The sequence below is a fragment of the Saccopteryx leptura genome, chromosome 6 (genome assembly GCF_036850995.1).
Source record: "Saccopteryx leptura isolate mSacLep1 chromosome 6, mSacLep1_pri_phased_curated, whole genome shotgun sequence".
In the NCBI taxonomy this organism is placed as follows: Eukaryota; Metazoa; Chordata; class Mammalia; order Chiroptera; family Emballonuridae; genus Saccopteryx; species Saccopteryx leptura.
In genome coordinates, this window is record NC_089508.1 from 11190542 (window position 1) to 11207821 (window position 17280).

Below are 17280 nucleotides of genomic sequence, written 5' to 3' on the forward strand. Positions count from 1 at the left end.
CTCTTTGTGAATTTTTGAGATTTTTCGTGACAAATGTAAAATCAGAAATGTGGGCTGAATACTTTGGAGATTCAGAATGACCTTAGCACTTGAAAGATAAAGCTAAGATGTCCTGAAGTAAAGGAACCTATTAGCCTCTATTTAATCCTGCATTTTTCACATTTTGGGAAGATTTTGGAAATGCTGGTCGTAGGGGGTTTTTGAGGAGACAGATTGTTGTTTTCTTTTTTAATTTCTCATAGCATTGTTCATTCTTTCTTTGTATTCAGCATGATTTCCCGCCCTCAGTTAGATCTGCTACAATCACTGACCCATATTTTAAGCTGGTTAGATCATCTGATTGAGATTGGTCATGTCAGTGATGAACAGAGGGAGCTCTCCCAGAGTGGTGAATCTAGAAAAGGGATTTCCATGCTTTGTAGGCCCCTTGCATCCCATGGGCCTTTCCTAGTCCCCCAGGCCCTCTTTCGCTTGCCTTTCCTGTCATATCAGCCCCAAATTGGATTCCTCACTGATTCATGTAGGAGACAGACAAAGCTTGCCTGGGATGAAAACATCCCCGGAGAGATGAGACTGTGACTAACGCTCATTCACAGCATCGAAAGGCAGTGAATTAGGTTAGGAAATAAATAACAGAATACTGTGCTCCATTTGGCATAGGGTTTGGGTTGCCTAAGAAATAAATGAATTTGTTCCCTGAGAAATTGGAGAGATATTATTTTAGTGCTAGAACTGCTCAGGCAAGGTTACCCCCAGAATTTGCAACTAGAGGCACAGGGTACACTTAATGGTTGTATCTGATCCAGAAAAATCCCTCCTACCAGATCTTTCCAAGGCCTTTTGTTTATTTTGGAGTTAGAGCTCCAGTAGGAGATACAAATGTCACCCAGATCAGTTTATCTTGAAGGGGATTCCCACTAACTAGGAGCTACCACAAAGAGACTGTGTCCCTAAGTCCCAGAGACACTTATTTCAAACCTCCCCTCCATGATGAGACCCCAGCTGTCCCTGTGGTGCTCATTATAGGGGCCAATCGCCAAAACATCCTTATCTCAGTCTCTGGCTTCCCTCGTGCTAGCTAGCTGTTCTTGTGTCTTCAGTGGGACTGATGATGTCTTACAACCCTTATATGTGATTGCTTTAAATTATCTAATTGTGCTCATTATAAAATTGAGCTTTTTTTGAGGCATTTTTGATGAGGTTTAAATCTTTTGTTGTTTTCTTAAGTGAGAAGCAGAGAGACAGATTCCCACATGTACCCCCACCTGGGATCCAGCGGCAAGCCCCCTACCAGGGCGATGCTCTACCTATCTGGGGCCAGTGCTCCGTTGCTAGGCAACTATGCTATTTTTAGCACTTGAGGGGAGGCCATGGAGCCATCCTCAGTGCTGCGGCCAACTTGTTCCATCCGAACCATGGCTGCAGGAAGGGAAGAGAAAGACAGAGAGAAGGAAGAGGGGGAGGGGTAGAGAAGCAGATGGTTGTTTTTCCTGTGTGCCCTGACTGATAATTGAACCCGGGACATCTACATGCCGGGCTGATGCTTTACTGCTGAGCCAGCTGGCCAGGGCTGATGTATAAATCTTTAATGGACCAGTATAAAAGTATTTTGTGTCCCAACAAATCTTACAGAATTCTCAGATGAAAATAATTTGTGTGTATGTAATATGATGAAGTGAGAGTAAGAACTCTGTCTACTTCTGTAGAAACTCTGATTTTTCTTACCTAAAAGCAAGGCTCCATTCTTCCTTGTTTTGTTTCAACAGCATACTTTGGTGCTATGTCAGTTTATTTTCTTCTGCAGTCATTAGAAAGTACAAAATAAAAAAGGAAGCAATATAGCACGACAAGAATGAGGAAAGAGCCTGACCTGTGGTGCCGCAGTGGATAAAGCATCGACCTGGAAATGCTGAGGTTGCCGGTTCGAAACCCTGGGCTTGCCTGGCTAAGGCACATATGGGAGTTGATGCTTCTAGCTCCTCCCTCCTTCTCTCTCTCTGTCTCTTTCTCTCCCTCTCTCTCTCATCTCTAAAAAATGAATAAATTTAAAAAAATTTTAAAAAAAAAGAATGAGGAAAGAAGAAAGTGAGGACTGCCATTGGAGTGACATGTTAGAAACACTTCACCAGCACTTCCCACCGTCCACCATTACTTCCAGAGTTAAAGCTCACATTTTAAATCTTTTTTTCTCATTGTTGGTAAAGAGTTTTATTTTGCATAATGTTTTTATTCTGGATCGATCTTAATATATTTCAAATTTGAGAAGGAATTATCTCAGCCATTTTTACAGTTTAAATACAAATCTTTAGTGACCGAGAATAAGATTTTACTTGTGGACTTCCAGGTCCCTAATTTCTTTTAAAGAACCGCTAAAAATGCCTGAAAGAACCTTGAAACTTTAAAGCAGCTGAATTTGAAAACAAAGAGTTTTTAGACTTTTTTAAAGTTGGAACTGAAATTAACACAGGCAGATCTAGTTTGTTTTACAAGAACTGACAGCATTCAAAATGATTTACAGTGCAAAGGAAGGCAGCTTTTTCTACATTTCTAATACTTGAGTAGAAGACTGAATTTACTTGCATCAAAGTTTAAGTATCAAACTTTAAGAAAACTGACTTTGAAGGAAGAAATAATTTTCTTGACCATTTAACATTTACAAAATAGTATATTAAACTCTCTGGATCCTTTACAGAACACAGTGACACATCTCTGGCTGCCCCTAGCCTGCACACCAGTAGCATGCACCAAAGTAGAAAGTCTAATGTGTTTCATTTTCCTAGGTGGGTGGGTAAATTTAAAATAGGAAATTTGCTTGTATGAGTATATGATTTGATTGAAATTATGCTACTTTGCATAATATTTAATTAGTGGAAAGTTTCCCAGCCTTCTCTTGGATGGACACTATCGGTAGATAATTCTAAGCTTAAATCAATTTTTATATACACTGCTCACAAAAATTAGGGTATATTTTATCGCTTCGTTTTCATTTTGAAATATCCCCTAATTTTTGTGAGCAGTGTATATGGTGGAAGAGGATTGAAGGAAAGCACAACATTAACAGTGATATTCTTAAACTTGAATTCCTAAGGTTATGTTGTGTAACAGATGAAAATAAATGCTAATCTTGACACGGTTGTTTTTCAGCAGATTTTCTTATGATTGTGTGTTTGGGTTTTTCGTTAAGGCATTTCATTCTTTATGAAGGTAGATTAACTGCCTCCTGGTTGGTGTCCTAACAATTCCAATAATAGATTTTAAATTGTGTTTTTTCTTAAACCATTATCCCTTTTAGATAAATTTTTTCTACTGTCCTAAATTGTTTATTAGGTAAGAATTTTGTGAACATCACTTGTTTTAGCGGTAATGGTGGAGTTGGACAGTATGCGCTTTCTCCAAGCTGCACAGCAAGAACCACAATTAGTGTGGTGGAACTTGGGGCCCATTCCAAGGCCAGGGCCTTTGCGATCTGCAGGTGTCAGCCCTCGCATCTCCCAGGCTTGTGGACTGGTCTGGTGACCTATCGGGTGTCCGGATTCCTTCTGGTAGTCTTATGGAATGGATTAATGAGGATAACCTCAAAGAATTTGTATGTGGACTCTTCACCAACCAGTAAGAATTCAGGACTCTCAGAGCCGCCCAGTGGCATCCAGTTCACTCCTTGGCAACAAGACTGAAGGCTTCGAACAAACTTTAGCTGGTTATCATCATGATGGACAGCTTTGCCATAGGTTGTACCCTTAGGTACAGGGCTTTGCAGCCAGCACAATGCACATGAATCTGATATATGACATAACCTTGTTTGGCCTCATATCGCAGTCTATACGATTTATTGGGCCAGCAGAGACAGGGCGGGGGCAGGGGGTAGTGTGGTTCCTGCCAGCAGCACCCCTGAGGAAGCACGTTACATTGGACTTATTTCTTCCGCATAGCTCTTTGATGTACTTGTAAGCACCCATCTTGGCTTACCTAATGACTGTAGCCAGGCAGAAAGAGTCAAATCAGTTTTATGTATCTAGGTGCTGTAAAGGGTTAGAAGTATTCCTGTTAGCCTTGTTCTCTCATAGGGGTTCTTCTCTGTGCATATGGAGATCTCCTGCTGGCAGCTCTGAAGGTTAGGGTTCCACAGGGTGGAATTTTATTTTATAATTGTTAAATTATTGCTTGCTGATAGTGCCCTAGTCATGTTAAGTCAAAATACCAGGCAGTGGAAAGCAGTGTTTTACTTATGGGCTTTAGGGGAGGATAAATAAAAGTTTTTGGTTTTTTCCTTGTGCCTCACTGTATTTATAATAACTTCTCTTAAAATTATTATGGGGCCCTGGCCGGTTGGCTCAGTGGTAGAGTGTCGGCCTGGCGTGCAGGAGTCCCGGGTTCGATTCCCCGCCTGGGCACACAGGAGAAGCGCCCATCTGCTTCTCCACCCCTCCCCCCTCTCCTTCCTCTCTGTCTCTTCCCCTCCTGCAGCCAAGGCTCCATTGGAGCAGAGTTGGCCCCGGGCACTGAGGATGGCTCTGTGGCCTCTGCCTCAGGCGCTAGAATGGCTCTGATTGTGGGCAGAGCGAAGCCCCCTGGTGGGCGTGCTGAGTGGATCCCGGTCGGGCGCATGCGGGAGTCTGTCTGACTGCCTCCCCTTTTCCAACTTCAGAAAAATACAAAAAAAAAATTATTATGGAATAAGAAACCTTAAAGATACTTTGTTTCAACTACTCACTGTTCTGTCCTCCTCTTTCAGTAAAATGCCCTATTTTACAGATTAAAGATCAGTTTTAAGCAGTTATAGCTAAGGCAGAAAAACAACAAACCAGTCACTTAATTATTTGCTCTTTGTATGTGTAATGGTATCAACCTCTAAGTAATATTTAAGTTGTTTTGGATGTTAGATTATAACCAGTGGCTGTTTCTAAGGATTAAAAAGTTTTTTTTTTAATATTTCCTAGTCTAAATACTGTTTTCCTGTGATTTTACCCCCTGTGATTTGATTTACTTTTTCTGTAACTGTATATTTACATTAGTCTGATATGGTGCTTTTTACTGTCATACCAAGTATGTAATTGGTGTATTTTATGGCTCAAAATTACAGCTGACACTGATTCATAAATCAAGTTTAACTATTTGTTTACATTTTTCTGAAATTTTTACATGTGAATTTGATAGCATGTCATTATTTGCAAATAAAAACAGCTTTCAGTAGTGTGCAGTTTTTTTTTTACTGTGTAATTTGAGATACACTTGAAAATATGAATAAAATTATTTTTGTTTCATATCAAGACATGGATGAAAAGAGGCTGCTGGATCCAGGGTTGAGAGTTCGAGGCCTCTGGGATTACCCTCTGAAGCAGCAGCAGATGGACTGCCTGAGTGACTGAAGAAGATGGGTGCTAATGCATCTACCTATCCTCATTCGTGCTCCCCGAGGGTCGGGGGAGGTTCTCAAGCCCAACAGACTTTTATAGGTAACGATTTTAGTTGTTCTAACTTCATTTTCTTTTGTAAATACAAGTAGAATTTTGTTTTTAGTGGTCTTTTTGGCTGAAAAGATAATTGAGCTGTGAAAAAGTTGTAGGTAATAAATCTGCAGCAGCCAGGAATCCCCCCCCCCCCCCCCCAACAAACGTAAATCTATTCTGTTTGTCCTAGTCCTTACTTAATATAAAAACGAGCTATTTTAACTTTTTATCTTCATAAAAACAAAATCAGGTTTCTTTAATTAGGTTTGGGAATGTCTATAGGAAGTTTTAGCATGGCATGTTAAACTGAATATTGAAAGTGAAAGTTAAAAAACCCCACATTTTCATTTGTTTAATTTTCTTCTTAGGGACATCATCCTATTCTCAGCAAGGCTATGGCTGTGAATCAAAATTATATAGCCTCGACCACGGCCATGAGAAACCACAAGACAAAAAAAAGAGAACCTCTGGCCTTGCCACCCTGAAAAAGAAGTTTATTAAGCGTCGAAAATCTAGTAGGTCTGCTGATCACGCCAAGCAGATGCGAGAACTCCTCTCTGGGTGGGATGTTAGAGATGTCAATGCATTAGTGGAGGAGTATGAGGGAACTTCAGCCTTAAAGGAGCTTTCTCTACAAGCCAGTTTGGCTAGACCAGAAGCCCGGACATTGCAGAAAGATATGGCCGATCTTTATGAGTTTAAGTATTGTACTGATGTGGACTTAATATTTCAAGAAACTTGTTTTCCTGTTCATCGTGCCATTTTGGCGGCAAGGTGTCCATTTTTTAAAACACTGCTTTCTTCTTCACCCGAGTATGGGGCAGAGATCATAATGGACATCAATACAGCTGGTATAGATATGCCTATGTTTTCTGCTTTGTTACACTACCTTTATACCGGAGAGTTTGGAATGGAGGACTCAAGGTTTCAAAATGTTGATATCCTGGTTCAGCTTAGTGAAGAATTTGGAACACCAAATTCCCTTGATGTAGATATGCGTGGACTTTTTGATTACATGTGTTATTATGATGTCGTACTTAGTTTTTCTTCAGACTCTGAGCTGGTTGAAGCTTTTGGTGGAAATCAGAACTGTTTAGATGAAGAGCTGAAAGCTCACAAGGCTGTTATCTCAGCACGGTCCCCATTTTTTCGAAATTTATTACAAAGGAGGATACGGACTGGTGAAGAAATCACAGACCGAACTTTGAGGACTCCCACAAGAATTATATTAGACGAGTCCATTATACCAAAAAAATATGCAAAAGTTATATTACACTGTATGTATACCGACGTGGTGGACCTCTCCGTTTTGCACTGTAACCCCTCTGTGGGGAGTCTCAGTGAAGTTCAGGCTCTCGTCGCAGGGAAACCAAACATGACCAGGGCAGAAGAAGCCATGGAACTTTACCACATAGCACTGTTTTTGGAATTTAACATGCTTGCACAAGGTATGAAATCTTGATTTTTAAAATTACACATTTGTCCTCCTGGTTGAAAACAAAACCAGTACATTCTGTGGTTTCAGTGTTGGGGCTGTGAAAGGGTCAGTTTATTTTGAGTGTATAGTGACGGCATCTGAGACAGAATTGAGGGTTAGTTAGTATTAACGTGGCACTTCATTTAGTATTAAAACCAACCATTCAAAACTAGTACTGAGAGCAATAAGTGAGACTTAAGGTCCTTTCTTTCCTAATGTAAGACAATGGGTATGGCAATATTTAATTACCCAGTTGCCACCCACCCAGTCTGCACCGGATCTTTGAACTAGTCCTGTTTCCCAGATTTCAAGGTTATACTTGATCTAGGACTTCTGGGATAACTTGTATTCTTTTACGTACAGTTAGTGCCTTATTGATGCTGAAGTGTTCTGAATAAGAAAGTTCAGAATAACAATGAAGATAGTCATATTTGGATACAAAGTTATTTGAATCAAAGAATTGGTCAGGATTTCGAATTTAAATGTTAAAACATTCTATATCTTTTTTAGTACAAATTGTACATCAAGCAACAACCTACAATGTGTAAAGCACAGTTAGTGCTAGACTCATTGCTTTCTTCATTTAATTTAAACTAAAATTTTAAAATCAGGACAGCACATATTTTTTTAACAACCAAATTAAGACATGAAAGTTACATGAAAAGAAATGTGTATCTGTTGGCAAACATTAGAATCTCAGCATTTCAGAGCCATAAAGAGACCTTCCATGGGAGAGCAGGTGTAACTGCTGTCTTGACCAAGTGTATTCTTAGCTTTGTATGGCCATGTATTAAAAGAAAACAAGTAATATGACATGAAATTACTTGAGAAGTTTAGCTAATGAGTATTTGCTAAAAGAACATTAGAAGTTGCCAATTAGAATAGAATGTTTATGGTGTGGGTATAAGACAAATTTTAAAAGGAAAACGGAGCACATTTTTCTAACTTGAAAATAATATGTATTGTATGGCTAAATCATCAAATTCAAAGGACTTTGAGAAAGAAAAACAAAATGAAAGCCTCAGTAAAATAGCAATGTCAGTAATCAGGTAAGAGGACTTACACACAAAGAGACATTGAGAAACACAAGTAAGAAAGGTGAGACTTCTATTACATAAATAATTTTTAAATTTTATTTCACCATTATTTTTTAGTAGTAGTACTAATTTTATAATTACCACAGTCAAAATATTATTAAAATATTTTCCTATTAATTATTATATTAATAATAGTGGACTTTTGATGTCAGATGTAGGAAAATGTATTATCAAAAATAACCTAGAAGCTTGACTTTTTATTCTTTTATTCTGTAAAACCAAATTTGACAGAAAATACTTCTGCAGGAAAATTTGAAGGCTGCAACATTTCCAGAAAGGTATAATAATCTCTATCTTTTTGAATTGATTTTAATGCTTGCATTTAAAAAAAATAAGAAACTGGCCCTGGCTGGTTGGCTCAGCAATAGAGCGTCGGCTTGGTGTGTGGAAGTCCCGGGTTTGATTCTCGGTGTCTCTCTCTTCTCCTCCTACAGCCAAGGCTCCACTGGAGCAAAGTTGGCCTGGGCGCTGAGGACGGCTCCATGGCCTCCACCTCAAGCGCTCGAATGGCTCCAGCCTCAAGGGAGCAACACCCCTGATGGGCAGAGCATCGCCCCCTGGTGGGCTTGCCGGGTAGATCCCGGTCGGGCACATGCGGGGTCTGTCTGACTGCCTCCCGGCTTCTAACTTCGGAAACACACACACACACACACACACACACACACACACACACACAAAGAAACTAAAGTGTATTGTATATACTTTGCTATTTTATATAATGGGAAAGCATTCCTTAATATAGACATTTGTTGAAGTTTTGAATGAAAAGTAAAATTATGAGCTAGCTCTTGGATCTCAGTTAATCCTTGATCTAGAGTTCTTCTATATTAAATGAGATAATTTTTTAAATCATTTAGCTAGAAATTGTAATTTTTTGGTACATTTAAGATCTAAAGGCCCTGGCTGGGTGGCTCGGTGGATAGTGTCAACCGGGCGTGCCAGAGGGCTGCGGGTTCCACCCCCATCAGGGTTCATACGAGAAGCAGACAGTGAGTACGCAACTAAAATGGAACAATTACCAAACAACTTGATGCTCTCTCTCTCTCCCCCCTTTCTCCTCTTCTCTCTCTCAAATCAATGGAAAATTAAAATAAAAAAATATGTAAAACAATATTCCTTGTAATACCTTAGTCTTAATTACTTAAAAATTTTCCCTTAAGATTGGGTGTATATGGCTCTCTATTTCCTTTCATTATTCAGAATACAGAGTTTGGGTTACTTGGTCTTTTGTTTTTTGTACTCAGTGTAGGCCTTATCTTTCCTCCATGCCCATGATACTATTGATATATATATTAAGATTTATAACAGACCATACCTTCAACATAATTTTTCCTCATTTCCATGGGAAGGAAAATATTTGGTCACTTAGGTGCTAGAAAGCTTAAGAGCTCAGGTGCTAGAACCAGACAAACTGGATTTCAGTCCTTTGGTACTATGTTTTAACTTGTATAATACTTTGAGGCATCTATTGTATGTAATGAATTAGCATTTCTTCCAGCATGATACTACTCATGTACCCTTTTGGAGAGAATTAAGAAAATAGTCACCAAAATTATTTTCTGTGTTCACACAGTCTCCCAGTTAAGAAAGGCTGTGAGACTAGCCTGTTAAGCAACTTAGGATAGGACCATGTTGTTCTCATCTTTGCACTCCCAATACCTGACTCACAGAAGGCACTGAGTAAGTGGTTTGAATGGATTAACAACTGTTACCTTTTATTCCAAACTATATTAACTTTAAGAGTTAAAGCCCAGCCTGACCTGTGGTGGCGCAGTGGATAAAGTGTCGACCTGGAACATTGAGGTCGCCAGTTCAAAACCCTGCACTTGTCTGGTCCAGGCACATATGGGAGTTGATGCTTCCTGCCCTCCCTTTCTTTCTCTCTCTCTTTCCTCTCTAAAAAATGAATGAATTAATTAATTTTAAAAAAGTTTAGAGTTAAAGCCCAGTTTTTAAAAGCAGACAAATTCTGTCAAGGAAGGGTGGGACTTTGAGACTAGCTATGCCTCAAGGTGGAGAGGTGATTTAATAGTTTCAAGAGCATCATAAAAAGAGGCATTATAGGCAGACAGCAAGAGTGGTTTGTCAAGTGGATAAAAGAGAAGAATCCTGGCCTACACTGAGAATGCATTTTATTTAGACAGGTAGACAGCCTGCATTAGAGAGGTGAATTAACAGATAATGGGGCTTCAACTTACTGACCTGGCATTTTAGGACTAGATTTAACTTCACCTGATTTCCTATGTAGCAGATGGAAATGAGCAGTTTAGTTCTTTTTCCTCCAAAGCGCTAATACTATAGTAAAGGAATAATAATAATAAAAAAAGATTAAACCCTCAAGGACAAAGATACCTAAGAAGAAGACAACAATGGAGAAAAGGGTATTGGATTTTTTGGAAGCTGGAAATCAGAAAAAGAACTGATTAGTGGCTTTTAATGAAGAAGAGAGTTCTATAACTCTAGCCTTTAAAGTGTCTACTGAGAAGAAGGAAGGCAATTCAAAGAGGGTACTAAGTATTCTGGAAAGTAGGGATAAGCAAGGTGTAAAATTAAAAAGAGACTTGATTTTCAGTCTGAATACTGAATGAATGGACCCTTTCCCCTTCCCTGGAATTTACCTTCATATATGGTATTCGAAAGGGATGGGGTTTGTTTTACTCCATATAATGACCTGGTTTCAGAGTACCCTCTTAAAAATCCAATCCCCCCAATTTGTACTACCTTTTAAGTTCCCATATATACATATATGGGTCAATACTTTCATTTTGTTTAATGGTTCATTTGTCTATTCTTATATCAGTATCACTTGTAGCCAGGTGGCAAATCCTGACTCGCCCCTTCAGTTCCCCATAGTAATAAAAGAATTAAAATGGTAATGGGGGGACTATGGTAGTCAGCAAGCCTGCCAGCAGCAGAGCTTCTAAACAACTGTTTACTGCCCTACTCTTAAATATGAAAACTTATTGGACAGTTGAGAAAAATTTCCAAATTGAGACAGACCAGAACAAAAAAAAAGTTACTATAACTAAGAAACAGTGAAAGCAGAAAAAAAATCTTCAATAGAATAAAAATAAATATATTTATATAAAAGAACATTTTAGGCCCTGGCCACTTGGCTCAGTGGTAGAACGTCGGCCTACCATGTGGATGTCCCAGGTTCTATTCCCGATCGAACTATGGGGGATATGTTCTAACACCCCCACAGAGAGTCTCAACACTATATATACTATTTTTACCTACACATACATCCCTGTGGTAAAATGTAATTTATAAATTAGGTACAGTAAGAGATTAACAATATAGAGCAATTATAACACACTTTTTCTGATGTGATGATACAATGCCTACATGACGAGATGAAGTGAGGTGAATGATGTAGGAGAAGCGACCATCTCCTCCACCCCACGTGCTCCCCTTCTCGTTCTCCCTCTCTTCCCCTCCCATAGCCATGACTCGATTGGCTCGAACGAGTGGGCCTTGAGCGCTGAGGATGGCTCTGTGGCCTCTACCTCAGGCGCTAAAAGAAATGGCCAGTTGCTGAGCAATGGAGCAACAGCCCCAGATGGGCAGAGCATTGTCCCTTAGTGGGCTTGCCAGGTGGAGCCCAGTCGAGGCACATGCAGGAATTTGTCTCTCTGCCTGCCCTCCTCTCACTAAAAAAATTAAAAATAAATAAATAAAAGACTTATTGAATCAAGGACCATAAATAGAATGCTATAAAAGTAAAAACAGCCTGGCCTGTGGTGGCACAGTGGATAAAGCTGTGACCTGGATTGCTGAGGTCGCAGGTTCGAAACCCTAGGCTTGCCTGGTCAAGGCACATATGGGAGTTGATGCTTTCTGATTTTCTATTCTCTCTCCCTCCTCTCTCTCTCTAGAAAGTGAATAAAGTCTAAAAAGATTTTTAAAAAAAGTAAAAGCAGCCTGACCGGGCGGTGGCGCAGTGGATAGAGCGTCGGACTGGGATGCAGAGGACCCAGGTTCAAGACCCTGAGGTCGCCAGCTTGAGCCCAAGGTCGCTGGCTCCAGCAAGGGGTTACTCAGTCTGCTGAAGGCCCGCGGTCAAGGCACATATGGGAGAGCAATCAATGAACAGTTAAGGTGTCACAATGCGCAACGAAAAATTAATGATTGATGCCTCTCATCTTTCCATTCCTGTCTGTCTGTCCCCGTCTATCCCTCTCTCTGACTCTCTCTCTGTCTCTGTTAAAAAAAAAAAAAAAAAGTAAAAGCAAGAGCTCTTAGAAATTAGGTAGCAGAAATGAAATATATAATAGAAGGATTGAAAAGTAAAATTCAGGAATTGAGAAAAGTAAAACAAATACAGATAATCAACAGTGGAGACAAATAAGAAAACTATAGTATTTATTTAGAACAGGGGTAGCCAACCTTTTTATACCTACCTCCCACTTTTGTATCTGTTAGTAGTAAAATTTTCTAACCGTCCACCAGTTCCACAGTAATGGTGATTTATAAAGTAGGGAAGTAACTTTATAAAATTTACAAAACAGAGTTACAGCAAGTTAAAGCATATAATAATAATTTCTTACCAAGTACTTTATGTCAGATTTTCACTAAGTTTGGCAGAATAAATCTATATAAGAACAACTTACTATAGTTAAATCTATCTTTTTATTTATACTTTGGTTGCTCCGCTACTGCCCACCCTGAAAGCTAGAACGCCCACTAGTGGGCAGTAGGGACCAGGTTGACTACCACTGATCTAGACTAAGATATAACATCTTAACAGATAGTGGTTATAGAAACATACCTGAGAAAATAGAAGACAAGAAATATTGCCAAAACCGAAAGAATATTTACATTAAAAACTTTCATCCAGCCCTGGCCTGTTGCTTCAGTGGATAGAGCATCAGCCCAGCATGCAGATGTCCTGGGTTCAATCCCTGGTCAGTGCACACATGAGAAGCGACCATCTGCTTCTCTTCCCCTTCCTCTCCCCCTTCTCTCTCCTTTCTCCTCCTGCAGCCAGTGGCTCAATTGGTCTTAGCGTCAGCCCTGGATGCTGAGGATAGCTTGGTTGATTCAAGAGGTTGGTTGGTCCCAGATGGGGTTGCCGGGTAGATTTTGGTCAGGGCGCATGCAGGAGTATGTCTCACTCTCTCCCCTCCTCTCACTGAAAAAAAAAAACCAAAACAAAAGAACTGGGGAGTTTATTGTATCAGGAATGTTAACTAATGAGATCATGCTTATAATTTTAGTTTACAAAGGACTTTTACTTTGTCTCATTTAGTCATTTTGACAACCTCTGACTACAGTAGGGCTCAGAGATTAAAAACTAGTTTTTTCCCATGCTTGTAGGTGAAATTGTGACTCATACCAGCTCTGACCCCAAGTCCTGGAATTGGGGCAAGGTGAGAGGGAAGCAGTATGACAATCAGTTTACAGGGATGAGGGTGGGAGGCCACTGGCCTAGTTGGAGGAACGAAACAGCAGGCTAGTGATTGAAGCATCACCTCAGGAGGCTCCGCTGGGAGCCTGACCTGTGCTGAATGACTTGGGGTGGTGCTAAGCACTTCTGCGGGGGAAATGTGGCTCCAGGGAGGAGGTTTAAAAACGGGGCAGCGGTCTGAGTAGGTCACTCAGACTTTGCTTCAGGGGACTTGCCAGAGAACAGAGGGCTTTTTACTGGGTAGGCTATTCTTTCGAGTGTTCCTGAATTAGTTAGATGACTGTTTGACTGGCTAGCATAAGGACCTTCCTAGCTTTAGTTCCTCACTGTGTAGTCTTGACAGAAGACAGAGTTCAACACCTAGTACAGTGGTAGTCAGCCAGGTCCCTACCGCCCTCTAGTGGGCGTTCCAGCTTTCATGGTGGGCGGTAGCGGAGCAACCAAAGTATAAGTAAAAAGATAAATTTAACTATAGTAAGTTGTTTTATAAAGATTTATTCTGCCAAACTTAGCGAAAATCCAACATAAAGTACTTGGTAAGTAATTATTATTATATGCTTTAACTTGCTGTAACTCTGCTTTGTAAATTTTATAAAGTAAAGTTACTTCCCTACTTTATAAATCACCATTACTGTGGAACCAGTGGGCGGTTAGAAAAATTTACTACTAACAGATACAAAAGTGGGCGGTAGGTATAAAAAGGTTGACTACCCCTGACCTAGTTTAAAGATCTAAAGGTCAGATACTTGCTTTGTCAGCCATTAAGCATATGACCTTAGACTTTTTGAATCTGTAGCTGAAAGTAGGGACTAGAGAGAATTTTTTCTGTAAAGTGAGGGGCAGCAGCATCTAGTAGAAAAAAAGTCAGAGGCAGCGGTGCCAATGATGGCATTCCCTGTCCAGGCCTAGAGCAGGAGCTGCAGTGGCCAGGGTCCCTGCCCGGGGTCCCAGGGCAGCACAGGGACTCACTGGGCTGCTTCTGTGACATCATTCTTGCTCTGCAGCCTTCCTTTGCTCTTGTTTGTTTTCTGAGCCTGGTCTCCGGCTTTCCCAGCAACTCTGGCCAAACAGTATCCTTTCAGATAAATTTCTTTTCTGTTTAAGCCAACTAGAGTTGTTTTCTGTGGTTGTTGCAGCTTAGCAGCCTGGATGATAACGGTACCGAGATTAAAAAGACTAGTGTATAAAATTCCAAAATAGATGACTAGATTGGAAGAGCCTTCAAATGAAGCATCAGTTGTTTGATCACTGAGTTTTTACAATGACCTTAGCATATACACTGAGTAAACAGCTCTGAAATGTGAGTATATACCGTGGATTTATAATTTTTTGAGTAAAAATCCACTCCTGGCCTTGTCCGGGTAGCTCAATCATCCCTGCACACCAAGGTCACAGACTTGATCCCTGGTCAGGGCAAGCAGAAGCAGTAAGTGCACAACTAAGTGGGATGAGTTGATGCTTCTTTCTCTCCTTTCCTCCCTCTCCTTTCCCCCTCTTCCCTCCTTTTTCTCTCCTTTCCCCCTCTTTTCCCCTTTCCTCCTCTTCCACCCCTCCTTCTCCCTCCTTTTCTTCCCCCTCTTCCCACCTCCCTTCCCCCCTTCCCTCCTCTTTTCCTCCCCCCCTTCCCTCCTCTTTTCCTCCCCTCTCTCTTCCCCTCCTCCATCTCTCCTTTTCCCTCCCTCCTTCCCCCCACCTCTGGAAAAAAATTTATTTTTAATTCACTTTTAAGAGAACTGGAGATTTTTAAACTGGAGATTTTATTTTTTCATCTTAAAAGTATTTTTTGATCTTTGGAATATGAAATTTATAACTTTAGTTCCAAAATGGACTCTGTAATGCATTGCCCATATTTTTAGTCATAGTGCATGTGATTATGTTTTATTGAATTAAAAATCTAATGGAGGCCCTGGCCGGTTGGCTCAGTGGTAAAGCGTCAGCCTGGCGTGCAGGGTTCGATTCCCGGCCAGGGCACACAGGAGAAGCGCCCATCTGCTTCTCCACCCCTCCTCCTCTCCTTCCTCTCTGTCTCTCTCTTCCCCTCCCACAGCCGAGGCTCCATTGGAGCAAAGATGGCCCAGGCGCTGAGGATGGCTCTGTGGCCTCTGCCTCAGGCACTAGGATGGCTCTGGATACAACATAGTGACGCCCCAGAGGGGCAGAGCATCGCCCCCTGGTGGGCATGCCAGGTGGATCCCGGTCAGGCGCATGCAGGAGTCTGTCTGACTGTCTCCCCGTTTCCAGCTTCGGAAAAATGCAAAAAAAAAAAAAATCTAATGGAAACAACTAAAAGCAGTGACCTATTTTTTTCCCTGAGCAACTTGATCAGATTCCAAGAGTGTGGGAGTTGAAACAAATAGCAGACTAATTGTCCTCGTTCTCTAATCCATTTCTCAGTCTTCCCATCCTCTCCATTGTCCCCTTGTTGACACCTTCCTTGTGTCTCAGTTCTTTGAGATGGTGGTTCATCTTACTTTTGTGATTGTTTCTTCTTCAGTAAATGATTCTGACCGTATATCCTAGTGAAGGGAGCCAAGTTAAAGACAGTTATTAACAGACCAGAGTCATTAATTTAAATTTCAGTTAAACATGCAAGAGAGATGAAGAATTACTCTCAGTTTCAGGAATGGCAGTTCAAATGACTCTCAAGTTGTACATCTTGAATAATGAAATTTAATACTTAATATTTTTACTCAAAATTATGATTAGAGTTGTAAGTTGTAATATTTAATTGCATGGTTTATTTTAAAGCTTGAACCATGTTTCATCTAGACTACAAACGCTCCTCCTCTGACCCTCTGCTCACACTTTTCTTCTGTCCGGGAATATCCTCACCTTTGATCACACTAAATATCCAAACCCCATCCTACCCTGTAAGGCCAAACTTACATCCAACTTCCCTGTGTTGTCTTAGGCACTCCAGATTAAAGTATTTTCCTCTTCCTCCAAACTTCTGAAACACTTACTTATTAAGTAATTTATTTTTAGGTTTTTACATCCTCTAATTTGTTTCAGTTACCCGTGTACCCATCTCATGTGCTCTCTCAACCAGTATATTTTATACTCCCCAAAGACAAGATGAAAATCTCGGTCATGTTGGAATCTCCCTAGGAACCTAATGCAGTGCTTTGTTCTTATCAGTGGCATATTTTGAATTATCTTAAATACCTATGAAAACCAAGTAACTTCTTTTTAAAAAGGGGGAAATATAATGTATTTAATCCTAGAAGTTGCAAATAAAATGAAAATACTGCACCTCAATCTAAGAGATAAATATGAAGCGTTATTTATAGAACTAAGTTTAGATGTTATCTAAATGGTGTGTAAATCTATCATTAAACTCAGTTTTAATTTAAAGTTCAAATACAGTTCTCATCAACTCTTTGTTGATCCATTGATAAGAAGTAGAATACCAGTGGACTTAAAATACACATTGAAACCAGTCAAAGCTATTAATCTTTGAATCCAAGAAAGTTTAAGGGTAATCCTTTTGCACTAATTTATAATTTAGATTTAAAAACTAATTATTGGAATGTTTTCCCAAAGCGCAGAGTTTGCCGGTTCGAACCCCGTTGAGGGCACATACAGGAACAGCTCAATGTTTCCTGTCTGTCTCAGAAAAACAAGAAACAAAAGAAAGGGAAAAAATCTATCTAAAATTTTAGTAATAAAGATGTATTTATACATAATTTAAAATGTTAAAGTAACTTGAAAAAAAATTTTTTTTTTTCCGAGAGAGTCAGAGAGAGGGATAGACAGGGACAGACAGATAGGAATGGAGTGAGATGAGAAGCATCAATCATTAGTTTTTCGTTGCGCATTGCGACGCCTTAGTTGTTCATTGATTGCCTT

At 40.1% G+C, this 17280-nt stretch overlaps 1 protein-coding gene and 1 pseudogene across 4 annotated transcripts in view; one reads left to right on the forward strand and one right to left on the reverse strand.

The window, feature by feature from the left end:
- The window catches only part of BTBD7 (BTB domain containing 7), a 72733-nt gene that overhangs the window by 15587 nt on the left and 39866 nt on the right, over positions 1-17280 (forward strand). For 3 of the 4 annotated variants that reach the window (XM_066344677.1, XM_066344679.1, XM_066344678.1), the window contains exons 2-3: positions 5269-5453; positions 5816-6895. In XM_066344677.1, coding sequence (XP_066200774.1) covers positions 5372-5453; positions 5816-6895 — 1162 coding nt within the window. In that variant the 5' untranslated portion in view covers positions 5269-5371. Of the gene's footprint in view, positions 1-5268; positions 5454-5815; positions 6896-8455; positions 9009-17280 lie in introns of those variants that run through there. The other variant, XM_066344680.1, reaches the window with a different exon arrangement.
- Positions 3355-3956, reverse strand: LOC136376943 (large ribosomal subunit protein eL15-like; annotated as a pseudogene).